Consider the following 12,648-nt stretch of genomic DNA (forward strand, 5'->3'; position numbering starts at 1 on the left):
ACAGGTTAGTCTGAAATGGAAAGATCACTGTGGCAGAGTTAGCAATAAATATCTAACGGTGACATTAGAATAACATTAAGTAGAATGTACAACTAAAGAGATAATGGGAACTAACATCACTGGGTTATTGTGTAGCTAGAGTGAGGTACTTTGATTAATGTAGTTGGGCATGCTGATAAGCTAACAGAAACATGATTAAAAAAAAATCCACGGACCCTGAGGTTAATGGGCATTCGCGAATCTGCTTTTTCAGTGTCACGGATTTTTGTTTGCAAATAAAAGACCTATTTTTTGAAGAACTCGGTGGTTCTCTACATTTTCTCCACAACAATACCTGACACAAGCAACAGAGGAGAAAGTGAGAACTGCAGATACTGACATTGCTGCTGAAGACCTTACGCTCGAAACATGGACTATCCTGCTCCTCGGATGCTACCTGACCGGCTGTGCTTTTCAGGCACCACACTTTTTGACAACAAGCAACAGAGCTTTGAAATGGGGGGGGGGGGGATACTTAAAGAAGAACGATCAAATCTGTATTTCTCCTTCTGGAAGGTTTCCTGCTATCTCGATCTTTTTCTTATTCTTTGTGATATGTGTATAAAACACTTCTAAAGTCGCATACCTGAGACTGGTATTCACAGTCCGGAGAAATCCTATTTTGAGTTTAAAAAAAAAACCACGCTTTTATGTAGCGCCCTTCACAACCTTCGCCAATGAAGTATTTTTGTAATGTAGCCACCTTTCTAACACAGCCAACATGCCTCCTTTATTCATGTTCTCTGAGTATGCATCTGCTCTGGATAGAACGTTATTGACACCCGATCGTGGTCATGTGTTAGAGTTTTTATTATCTGTGTTTTAGCCGGAAATGTTTCGGTTGTACTCCGTCCACGGAGTATGTTAATTTGGGCAAGAAATGAAAAGGTTTATGGTACCACAGAAACACCTCACGGCTTCAGTCTATCTTTTTAAAGGATGAAAGAAATTTCAAAACTCTTAACTCTCTCTATCTTTTGTGGTGATTGCAACACTAGTTCCACTTAATTAATCATGCCATTTCGTTCTGGAGAGGGATTTACGTCGCTGAAGTTTCACTTTCATTTTCCAGGTTTCCAACTCACATATTGAGAAAGATTTTGTCACAGTCATTCAGCAAGAAAACGACGGGCAGAAATGTCGCTGTCAACACTCCAACAGAAAATCGTCAAGATCCTGTGTTCCAATAATGGATCACTGCTTCATGAGCAGCTCCGCAGAATTCTCTCCAAAAGTGAAGCAGTATCTGACGTGCATCTAACTATGACATTGAAAGGCTGCCAGCGTTTTACCATTGTCCAAGGAACTGGGGGAGAGTCTGAGCTAGCGTCGGACAGTCGAATCATAGCCACTACCGTTGTCCGGCTCTGTAAGGACTACCCGAACAAGAAATGTCAAGACTGTGGCCAACTTCACCTGTGCAGATTTTTTATTCTGGGCCATTGCAAATACTCAGGAGAAAGGTAATGTATAGACAAATCGTCAAAGACTAAATAGCTATTAAGTCAATGTGAGATACTGTTAGTAACTGAGATAATGGAAAGCTAGTGGCAAAGGCAAACTTTAAACAATATTTATGGAAGAATATCTTACTTTGTCATACCGTATTACCATTGTTAAAAAAAAGTTTGTTCTTCGCTTTCTGTTGGTGTTTCTGAAATAAAGTCTAAGATTGTACTCAGTAATAAAAATGCATTGGGATGGTGGGGGAAAGCACCTTCAGCCATGGAAGGGTGTAGCCTCTTCCGTATTTGCAGATACCTCCACATAAAGTAGTTCTGGTGCTGCTTTGGTCTCCCCACTAGAAGCACGGGGGCCAATTCAGTAAGGATGTCTAGGGAATAGGGTTGTAACACGGATTGGAGGCAGCCTATTATGGTTTCGTTTGCGACATTCAGATCATACAATTTCCGTTAATGTTCTCAGCAGTTTATTATCTTTGTGCGTTTGGTCCAATAGCTGCTTTCAAGAAGTTCTAAAACAGGGGAAAGCACCGGTGAGCAGGCAAAAAGGGAAAGCAAAGGTATTTTGATTCCATTGCAAGTAATAGTAACTAACTGACGACGCACCAAAATCTAATGTCAGAATTGGTGGTATTCAGATTATACTATCTAACAGTAGCACAATAATTTACTGAGAGTCTAAATGTAACTGGTAGTTATATTTACATTATGAACATTTCTGCCACTAGTACTTAAACAGATTGAAGATAAGTCTGAGTGGCATTGTGGACAACAAAATAGACAAGCCATGGGATGTTTTTCACTGTCGATCGTTAACGAATTAGGCAAGGCATTTGCAGAAATACTAGTCTTAATTTTCAGAAGCTCTCCAGATGTAACAGTTGTGCCATTTGAATTGGAAAAGAGCATTTTTAAACATTTAATTCATGATAAATGGACAATGGTAGCAACACAAGAATTTCATGCCCATTTATAATGTTAATCCTTTTGTTGTCCCGGTTCATGTTGTCTCACTCAGTAGCTAGCTGACCTCTGGCACTCTGAGTGGGAGAATACCTTTACCTGCAGCGTTGAGTAGCTGAGGTACAGCTTTTGACAGTAATCACCACAGTATGCTAATGCTGAAACTCAGGCTAATACACTGAAGTATCTTAGTCTGCAAGACCCATGTGGACACACCATTATAGTTGAAACTGGCTTTTTTACCATTGCATTTGTGTATTCTTCAGAGGAATAACACAAAATCTGTCTGCAGTTTGGGATATAGTCCCCAGGCTGTTGTGCCTTTTTTACCCTTTGTAGCCACAAGAGATCCTGGTCTGGTCTGCTTTGATTTGTCTCCTCCTGCTTTGAAGAGTTGTCATTTGGTGTTCCATTTTCAACTTTATGAGTGAAATTCTCATAAAGAGTGGGTCTCTCTCTCTCTCTTTCTTTCTCTCTTGCTCTACAAATGCTATGTAATTTATTTCCATAGCCATTTTTGGCTGTAATAATCCCTTTTAACACATACACTTTGGAGATAGAATTTAAAATGTGCATAATACTTCAGGGTTCTGACCTATGGTCATGATACAGTTTTTTAATCATCGGCACATTTCTATTGAAATACATCTGGTTTAGAAGTTCCCCCAACTAAGCTTTTGCCTCAAAATAACTGAGCCTTCACTGGAGTTACACACCTTTGCGAGAGAATCGATATTTGTTTCTGACCCTAGTCTGTTCTCCTCCAAAATTCCTAAAAACTCTCAATCTCTAGGTTTTTCTAAACTATAACCAAACTTTTCTTATTCTAAATCCAAAACTAATTCCTTTCAATGTTTACATTCCCTGCTGCAATCCTCAAGAGTATCAACAATCTTCCCTTAATGCTGCAGGGATTTTGCCGTCACCTGCTCACTGACATATACTGAATTAGATCATTGTTCTGGAAATAACTCACTAATTTGTTTCTTTTTAAACCTTTCACAAAAATAATCAAGACTTATATGCACTAACTTGAAATCTGAACTCTAAAAATGATAAGAGATAGCCCACAACTTTTACTACAACTCCTTTTGAATAGAAGAGATCACTCCTCACACTATCATCACCAAAGCCTCCGGATGAATAATTTTTTGAGGCTGCACTCTGCAGTGTTTTTTCATGACTGTTTCCTAGGTCAAAATAACATTTAAAACAAGTGTAGTCAGTTTCTAGCTGCCTGCATTGAAAATGGAGTGTTGCAGGGAACACCTCTGGGACACATGCACCCAACAGCTTCACCACCCTGTGGCCAACCACTTTAACTCTCCTTCCCACTGAGCCAAGGACATGCAAGTCCTGGGTCTCCTTCATCGCCAAATTCAAGCTAGCTGACATCTGGACGAAGAATGCCTCATCTTCCACTTTGGGACTCTTCAACCACATGGCATCACCGTCAACTTCACTAGTTTCCAAATCTCCCCTTCCCTCACCTCATCCCAGATCCAACCCTCCAACTTGGCACCACCCTCTTGACCTGTCTCAACTGTACGATTTCCTTCCCACCTATACATTTCACTGTCCCCTCACCTATTACCATCACCCTCCACCTGCAAGCACCTATTGCCTTCCCAGCTACGTTCCCCCAGCCCGATCCCATCATCCTATTTATCTCTCAGACCCCTACCCCTCACATTCCTGATGAAGGGTGTATGCCCAAAATATTGACTGTCCTACTTCTTGGATGCTGCCTGACCAGCTGTGCTTTTCTACTGTCACACGTTTTGACACAGAATATGGTAACTGAGTGTTGTGATAAAGGGAATGTCGTTTGCCTTCCCCTCCACAGTTCTGCGATACAGGGAACATGTCAGAATGGAAGTACAGCTTCATATTTCTGAAGGAAGCTGATCAGCATGTGGGGCTCTTTTGCCATGTTAAAAAGAGGGTTTGGGGTTATCATCTGCCTATGATTACCATTCCTTGGAACATTTGGCCCAATGTTACACTATACATGAACTATTTGAAACTTTCTTATTAAGATATTGGAAATAAAAGTTCAATACTTTTTCCCTAAATCACGTTTTATTGACTCAAAGCTCAGCAAACGGTCAATTAATTTTATTTTATTAATCCTTTTCTCTCAGAACAGCTGTAATTACTTTATGGAGATTTCTTCTGACTTCTGAACATTTTCAGACTAAACACATAGCACATTCAACTTCCAGCAGATTTATGTTTCTAGTTTTTTTCTAACCTATTCAAGACTTTTTGCCAGCCCTGATGGTTTTGGAGACTGCTGTACTAACAGCATTTAACTTTTTGGTCTGACTGAACTTGTGAACACTGGGACCTACTAGGTAGTTCTGCCTTTCAGTGATACAGCATCCCTGTTACTATGCAACCAAATTTTTTTTCTATGCCTTGTTTCTAAAGCACTGAACTATTCATCTCAAGCTCTGTTCTAAGATTTTAAACCCTCTTTGAAAATGCACGTGTCAACAAATATCCAATCAAGTTGACATCACTCATAGAATTTAAAAAAGAGACTAGGGCTATGTGTTCCCTTCTTATTACACACAATATAGAAATACAATCCAACCATAAAACTATACATCATTTTCCCAATTTAGTACCGAGGTTTCAAAATGTAATATACCATGAAGTTTCATTAGACTTGATCGGTTATTGCTGAGTAAGTCCTACTTAATGCAATCATTCCTTTGCTTTGCCCATGACTGAAGGTAGACTAGTTGCGCAGTAGTTGTCCAGTTTGGATTTGTCCAGCTTTTGGTGACAGGGCATACCGGGGGCAATTTTCCATTTTACCAGATAGATGCCAGTGTTGTAGCATTTTTGGAATAGTTTGGCTAATGTTATGGCCAGTTCTGGGGCACACATTTTAAGAACTATAACTGGGTGGTTGTTGAAAGTCTTTGTTGCATTCAGCACAGTCAGTCATTCTTTGAAATCAATTTGAATGAATTGAAATGGCCAAAAACCTGTATTTCAGGTGCTGTGAACCTCAGGAGGAAGTTGAGATAAAACATCCATTTGGCACTTTTGGCTGAAGGTGACTCAGATAATTCATTTTAGTCTTGTTGTCATGTACTACATTTTGCCAAAATTGAGAGAATCAAAGTTCATGGATCATTTCATTGTTTAATTTATACCACCATTTGCTCAGGATAAGGGAGGACCATGCAATTTTGATCACATCAGTTCTGATGATCAATCTGAGATGTTAACTCTGTTTCCTCATCTCCAGATAATGTCCAGTTTTCTGAGCTTTTTCTGCATTTCTAACATGCGCAGTGTTTTACTTCTGATCTGATTCTTTGCGTGGTCTCTTATTTCTGGCTGTAGCATGCTGTCTCAGCTGTTTTGCGTGCATTTTTACTACAGGGTTTGAGACTGTGATTCACAGTCACCTCACATCACATTGTTCAGTTCACTTCAGCTGCAGAAAGCATCAGAATATCCAGTCCAGAGCAATCAGACATCGAACTGGAATTAGAGCAGAAAGTGTTGGGTGGAGCACACAATTGAGAATGGGTTGGAATGACAGAACAAGATCAGAATGGACTTGACTTCAACGTAATGCCAGACTGTCTTTAAGTACGATATAAAGCTGTGCTGAATAATATAGTTTCTAATAATCAAAGCAGTCAACTCTCTGAGCATGAATCATTCATTGAATCATTTGCAACTGTGCGAAAACGTTTTGCCAAGAATGACAGCTAGTGAGGCACAGACAATATAAATAGCTGCATCACAGAACTGAAGTTGACACTGGAGCACTCTTCCAGTGACATCTCCATTGATCTTCCTAGTTTCACGAGTGACTGTAAGACATTTTCAATCCCACAAAGGCTGTATCTCATGTGATTGAGACCCAGTCCTTCAGAATCCATGATATAGTTCTGTCTATTTTTTGCCATTTTGGAAAATTGGACAATACTCTAATGTGGGGCGTCACATCATTGTATTGCTGCTTTATTCAGTTTGGTAGAACATGCTGAGCAAGTGACCAGCAATAGAGGCCTGTGGCAGGAATCAACAGGTATAGGGGAGTTGCAATGTCACTAAGGTAAAAACAATGACTGCAGATGCTGGAAACCAGATTCTGGATCAGTGGTGCTGGAAGAGCACAGCAATTCAGGCAGCATCCGACAAGCAGCAAAATCGACGTTTCGGGCAAAAGCCCTTCTAAGTCCAGCCAGCTCATGTGACTGTAATTGGTGATGTTAGGAAATGGGAATAGGCAGTTTTAGTAATGGTGTAGATTTGTGAGATTGGTCATCATATTTTATATTCTCCACATTTTGAGACAGGCTGCTTGGTACAACTGTGAAAAAAAAAACTGCAGGAAATCCATAAGGGATAATCTACATGAACTAAATTCTAAGAAGAGGGCAAACACACATTGTTTTAGTTTCAGAAGAATTCATATTGGTAGGAAACGTTAAGTTTAGTCTCTTGCTAAGGGAATGCTGTGAAAATACATTATAAGCTTTTTCTCTGAAATAGTTATCATTTATTCCTTTCAGTGATGCTTGCAAATACTCCCATGATATCCATAGTTTACACAACTGGAAAATCATTCGCTTTAACCAGCTTCAGGATCTGGACATGAAAGAACTGCCTTTCCTCTTGCTTCAAAATGACCCATCTTTGCTGCCTGAGGTGTGTATCCTAAACTTGTTGCAACACTTCCTGTCCTTTGTCAATGGAGCAATTCAGTAGAAGGTAAAGCAAGATCCCAACATTTGCTGCATATGTTCATACAAAAAAAAGTTTGAATGCAAACTTTGATAGAAATTTTAATTAATTTCTTCCTGCCTATTATGAGAGAAAACGGTGCTGGAGGTGGGGAGAATATGTAAAACTGGCATTCAAATCAAATAATGCAGTCAGCTACATGAAAGTAATCAACATAGCTTTGTGATTTACAATTTTGGAAGGGCTATGAGATGAAGTATTGTTGAATTTTCCAGTTCCTGAATTGCTGTGAGTACTGTTCGTTGGTCTCACCACTGACAACAAAATAGTTAAAAGCTCAAGGTGTAGGGGATAAGATACTAGCATGAATACATATATTGCTGGCAAACAGAAAACAGAGTACATGTAGAGGGTCTTTGATCAGTGGGATTTGAAGAATGGCATCCCGTTGGTGCCTGTGATGGGACTCCACCTTTTACAATTTGTGTCAATAACTTAACGATAGGAACAAAACATGGCAATTAAATTCACAGATAGCACCAAGATAGGTGAGTGAAAGGCAGAAGTCAGACAGATGAAGTATTATGTGGCAAGAAGCAGAAAAAAACATAAATGGAGAATAATTGCAGAATTCCAATGTGCAAAGCAATTTAAGTATTTTGATGCATGATTCATGAAAAATTAATTTGCAGGTGCAACATGTAATAAAAAAAAGCTAGTGAGATATAATTAGTTATTTTTTATTGCAATTCTTTATTATGTGTCTCATTGAACATCAAAGTAAAGATGTTATAATTCATTTATACACAGATTTGATGAGACCATATGCTGAAGGCTGTGTGCAGTTTTGGTCTCTTTATTTAAGGAAGAATGTAAATGCATTGGATTCAGTTCAGAAAACATTTACTAGGTTTATACTTTGAATAATTAGGTAGTCCTATGAAGATTGGTTGTACAGGCTGGACTTGTTTGAATTTGAATTTCACAGACTAAAGTGTACCTTGATTGAAGTGGTCTTGAGAAGTTGGAAGTGAAAAGGATATTTCCTGTTGTGGATGAGTCCAAAACTAGAGTTCACTGCTTCAAAGTGCACCCTTTCAGCCAGAATTGAAATTTTGTTTCTTGCAGAGTGTTGAGCAACTTTGAAGCATTAGATAGTGGTGGAAGCAAAGTCGTTAAGTATTTTTAAAGTAGAAGTAGGTGGATTCAGTTCGGCAAGGGAATCGATGGTTATTGAGGAGAGATTAGAATGTAGGATTAGAAACACAAACAGATCAGCATGTTCTTATTGAATGACAGAGAAGGCTTTAAGTGGCCAAATGGTTTTCTTGTGATCTTATTACATATGTTTGTAGGTTCATGAGACTTGGGATCAAATATGATTTGAATTCTAAGAAATCACTCATTAGCCAGAATCATGACTCTCTGGAAGGGAATATGGATCAGAATCAGAGCAGTAACATTAAGACCTTGATTCCCACAAAAAAATCGAATATTGGATGATTTCCCCTAGAATGGCAAGATCAGACAGGACTTAATCATGATCTGATGCATAGAGCACCACCACCTTCAGGTTCCCTTCCAAACTTCACACCATTCCACATGGGAAGAATAAAGCCCTTCCTTTCCTCTCCCTGGAACAAATCCTGAAACTCCCTTCCTTACATGACTTGCATGTATCTACCCCAAATAGGCTGCAGTGGTTCAGGAAGCCAGATCACCATCAATTTTGCAAGGGCAATTAGGATGAGTGGTAAATATTGGCATCCACATCTTATGTATGAATAAAAAGGGTCCACTCCTTGTTGGAGATTGCACAGATCAGGAAAACAACTGGAATCCTTGCGGAAGGGTATCAGAGCTGCCATACAATCAGTTGAGGAGCTTGAATCATGACTTCATTTGCCCAGTGGCCTGCCCAGCCAATGTTCTATTGAACAGATGACATTGACTGTGTTGCCATTTCCATAGATGGATGAGTGATCTCCCTAATACAGCAGGGAATGACAGTGTCAGATATTGCATATATTGCCTGCTCCAACGTGGAGAGGGCCTGATATAAAAACATCACGACCAGGCAATGCTGACTTCACTTGGCTCTGAGGTTTGACAGCTGCCACTCAGATATAAGGTGGCAGACTTCAGTGAAACAGATATGATAGATCTTTACTAAGTTTGAATTTGGTGAATTAAGACCCTCAGTGGATATGTCCTACTGTAGGCTGTTCTTCCTCTCTTCTTTGAATTGTATGTCTTCCTCTATTCTGCTTAGTCTCCACTTATGTGCAAGAGACATGCCAAATGCTGCAGACATAACTGGGAGCAAGAGGTCAAAACAGAATCTTTGAAGTGAAAACTCTGGCCTTAACAAGTTTTACATACTCTCTGGAGAATGCAGAAATTTTAATTAGCAGTGAGTACAACCATACACTGCCACCTCAGCGGTCAGTAGAAATCTAAAAGTGGTATTTAAATGGTTGTGTTGGGGAAGTATGTTTCCTCCTGCTGGCGAACCACAGTGTGAAGTTAAGAGAGGTTACTAATTGAAATATTAAAGCTAAAGATGGCATCACAAAACTCAAAGCAGCATTAGACATTGGCTAATTTTGTGTTTTGCTTTGATCAACGTGTAATGGCATCCAGTGCAACTTGCCCAATGAGTGTGTGTATGCAGTATGGGCAACATTGTAGACCTAAAACAGAAATCAATTGCTGCATGTTAAAAATATCAGCACAGTACAACAATCATTTGCGCAAGGAATAAAACTAGGACCCTCTGTTGTTTGTATGGCTTAGTAACAAACAAAATACTTCACAGTGGGATAGAGTTTACAAGAGCTTTATCCTGTATCACATTTATGCTATTCAATTGATATTGCATGGTGTAAGTAGCCTATAATTTAAAGATTTTCACTTCACTTGCAATAATTTTCCTCAGTTGAGTGGTACAAAAGAAGTCCTCAGAAGACATATTATTTTCCTTTGTTTCAGTTTACTTTGAACATTGAATTTGAAATCACTCCTTTTCTAGGTCTGCCTGCATTACAACAGAGGAAATGGGGAATCTCCATTTGGAGGCTGTTCACATAAACACACCTGTAATAAGCTCCATATTTGCTCATACTTCATTTCCAGAAATTGTAAGTATGGGGCTGAGTGTCGCCGTTCCCACAGTGTCCGTGACAACAGTGCCTTTCTCAAGAAATTTAGTCTGGATGAAAATGTTATGAGAAACCTGCTACTGATATATCAGAACAGGAGCCACATTAAAGAAGCACTCACTCCAGCTGGTGAGACTACAATCCTAATTTTTTTCTAATCTTTTGAAATTTATATTGGCTCTATATACAATCATAACAGTGCTCCAAACACAGATGATGCCAAATTCAAACTGATTTAACTAATTTCAGACAGGGTGGAATTGGACATGCTCTAACTGGCTCTGAATTCTCTGCTGCTGATTGTGAAAATGTGGGAAGTGTTTGACAGCACGATTGAACTAGAATATAGTCTTCCCTACAGTTGAACTGCCTGGTAAATGTAGGATAGATAGACTTTAGGTAATCCTGCATTATAGTATTATGACCTGTAACAAAGGCTGAGTGTATTAGGTATTACACATGGGAAGTAATAACAATGCATCACAAGTATACACAGATTAGTAATAACAAGTGAGTTAAAAAAAAGGTAACAACTAAAAAATAAAATTATAGGTCGGACTCTGAGTCATTTGTAAAGAGTAGAGCATTAAATATTGTGGTTGATACAGAGAATGCTACCAGTAACATTGATGTTGTTAGTTAAATGATCCATTTCAAGATTCTTGGACTTGAATGAAATTCCGTTATCCTGGTTCCTTTTCACAGTGGCTGGCTGGTAGCAATCAGAGTGAGTGAATATATTTTATTTTACTTTAGCGGTGGTGCAGGGATACTTAAAAGCTTTGATTTTCAAAGCTTTGATTCTCATAGCGCACTAATCCATGCACTTGGATGTCCAGTTACTAAGACACAGATCAGGGTTGAAACTCACTTTAAACCCCACTTTTTGTTTATCCCTGAGAGGATAAGACACAAACATGGAGGAGATGGAGTTCAGCTGAGAATGGTTTGGCAAGTCCACCTCTCATCGCTTCCTGTTTAGTCTTTCTGTTTGAGAGTTTTCCTGACTCTGTACAGGTGTGACATTTCATGAGTCCATACAGGACTCTGGCAGACACTCAGTGAATTTATATGCACACTCACTTTTGAGTTCTGCAGTTCTTTTAAAATCTCATGTTTGAATTAAAAGTTTGTTATGTACATAGATGATCTAGAATTAAGATCTTTGGTCATGATAGGTGCAAAATATTATATTAGAAAATCCAAAGAGTAATCTGAATAAGTTTAAAGGTAGGATCTATGGATCCTAATTCTTCTATTGCTAAAGTTTTCTAGCCCTCAGGTCTGGATCTGTTTCAGACTAACCAATCAAAATTGATTGCTGCAAATGGTTAAAAACTCCTATCTCATTTTATAGTGCAATCACCAAGATAGTAGAAGGTGAACTGACTAGCACAGACAGAGCCCGGAAGTGGAGGAAGGTGCTGCTATCTAAATCATTCGAAGTACTGTCCATGAGTCAGTGGCTTGCAAATGGCAGGTTGCTAGTAACACAGGAGACTGTGCCTATTCAGGCATTTGGTCTTGAACATTTGCTTCTTGGTCCACAATTACTCAAGATCTCACAAACCCTACTGCAGACTCTGACCTGCAGCATTAAGGTTACTGTTGTCATCAAGTTTTATGCTTCTAGGTCCTTTCAAAAATCAGCTACCAACCTGAGTGGTATCATCAGTTGACAGCTCATCACCCTTCTCAGACAGATCAGAGATGTCCTATTCTAACACATTTAGCTGAGAACAATGGACAGTGCAGGCACAACAGATATTGGTCTTTGCCATCTTTGGTGGACTTTTTCAGGTCCATGGTGTCATTGATAACACCGACAGCATCAACAGACCAGCATTTTGAATCATGAAGAAAAAAAGCTTGCACTCACTGGTGGCCTGTGAGCATGAGAAGCATATCCTGTACACCTGATCCTGTGCTTGGTGTTATGATTGTTTCAGTCTGTAAGAGTTCCACATGCTGCGTGTTTTCAAGCAACATCAGACTCTGTTGGTCATTACTGGAAGATAAGGATTATATTAGGGCACGGTCTGGCCATTCAATCTGCTCAGTTCTTGCGCTACAGAGTTGCTGTGTACACAGCCAGACAGCTGACACTGGTGTTCCACTTGCCACTTTTCCAAATATCAGGTCATCAAATTTCTTGTAGTACCAAACTAATATCCTCCTGTTGGCACTGCGATTGCTGACAGTGGCCCCTCTCCCTTGACCATTACCCTAACCCCACTACTTCCAGTCTTTTGGTATATATTTACAGGAAGGCAGGTTAAAGGGAGGTTGTTGCACCTGCCCGA

General features: G+C 39.4%; 1 protein-coding gene across 5 annotated transcripts in view; it reads left to right on the plus strand.

The window, feature by feature from the left end:
• Positions 1-751: 751 nt before the first annotated feature.
• LOC122559625 (protein mono-ADP-ribosyltransferase PARP12-like) overlaps positions 752-12,648 on the plus strand; it is a 51,704-nt gene continuing 39,807 nt past the window's right edge. For 4 of the 5 annotated variants that reach the window (XM_043709421.2, XM_043709422.2, XM_087997264.1 and 1 more), the window contains exons 1-3: positions 758-1,502; positions 7,013-7,148; positions 10,216-10,474. In XM_043709421.2, coding sequence (XP_043565356.2) covers positions 1,177-1,502; positions 7,013-7,148; positions 10,216-10,474 — 721 coding nt within the window. In that variant the 5' untranslated portion in view covers positions 758-1,176. Of the gene's footprint in view, positions 1,503-7,012; positions 7,149-10,215; positions 10,475-12,648 lie in introns of all 5 variants that reach the window. The other variant, XR_006314484.2, reaches the window with a different exon arrangement.

The sequence above is a fragment of the Chiloscyllium plagiosum genome, unplaced genomic scaffold, assembly GCF_037043375.1.
Source record: "Chiloscyllium plagiosum isolate Xiang-an unplaced genomic scaffold, Cpla_swu_hap1 HiC_scaffold_19, whole genome shotgun sequence".
In the NCBI taxonomy this organism is placed as follows: domain Eukaryota; kingdom Metazoa; phylum Chordata; class Chondrichthyes; order Orectolobiformes; family Hemiscylliidae; genus Chiloscyllium; species Chiloscyllium plagiosum.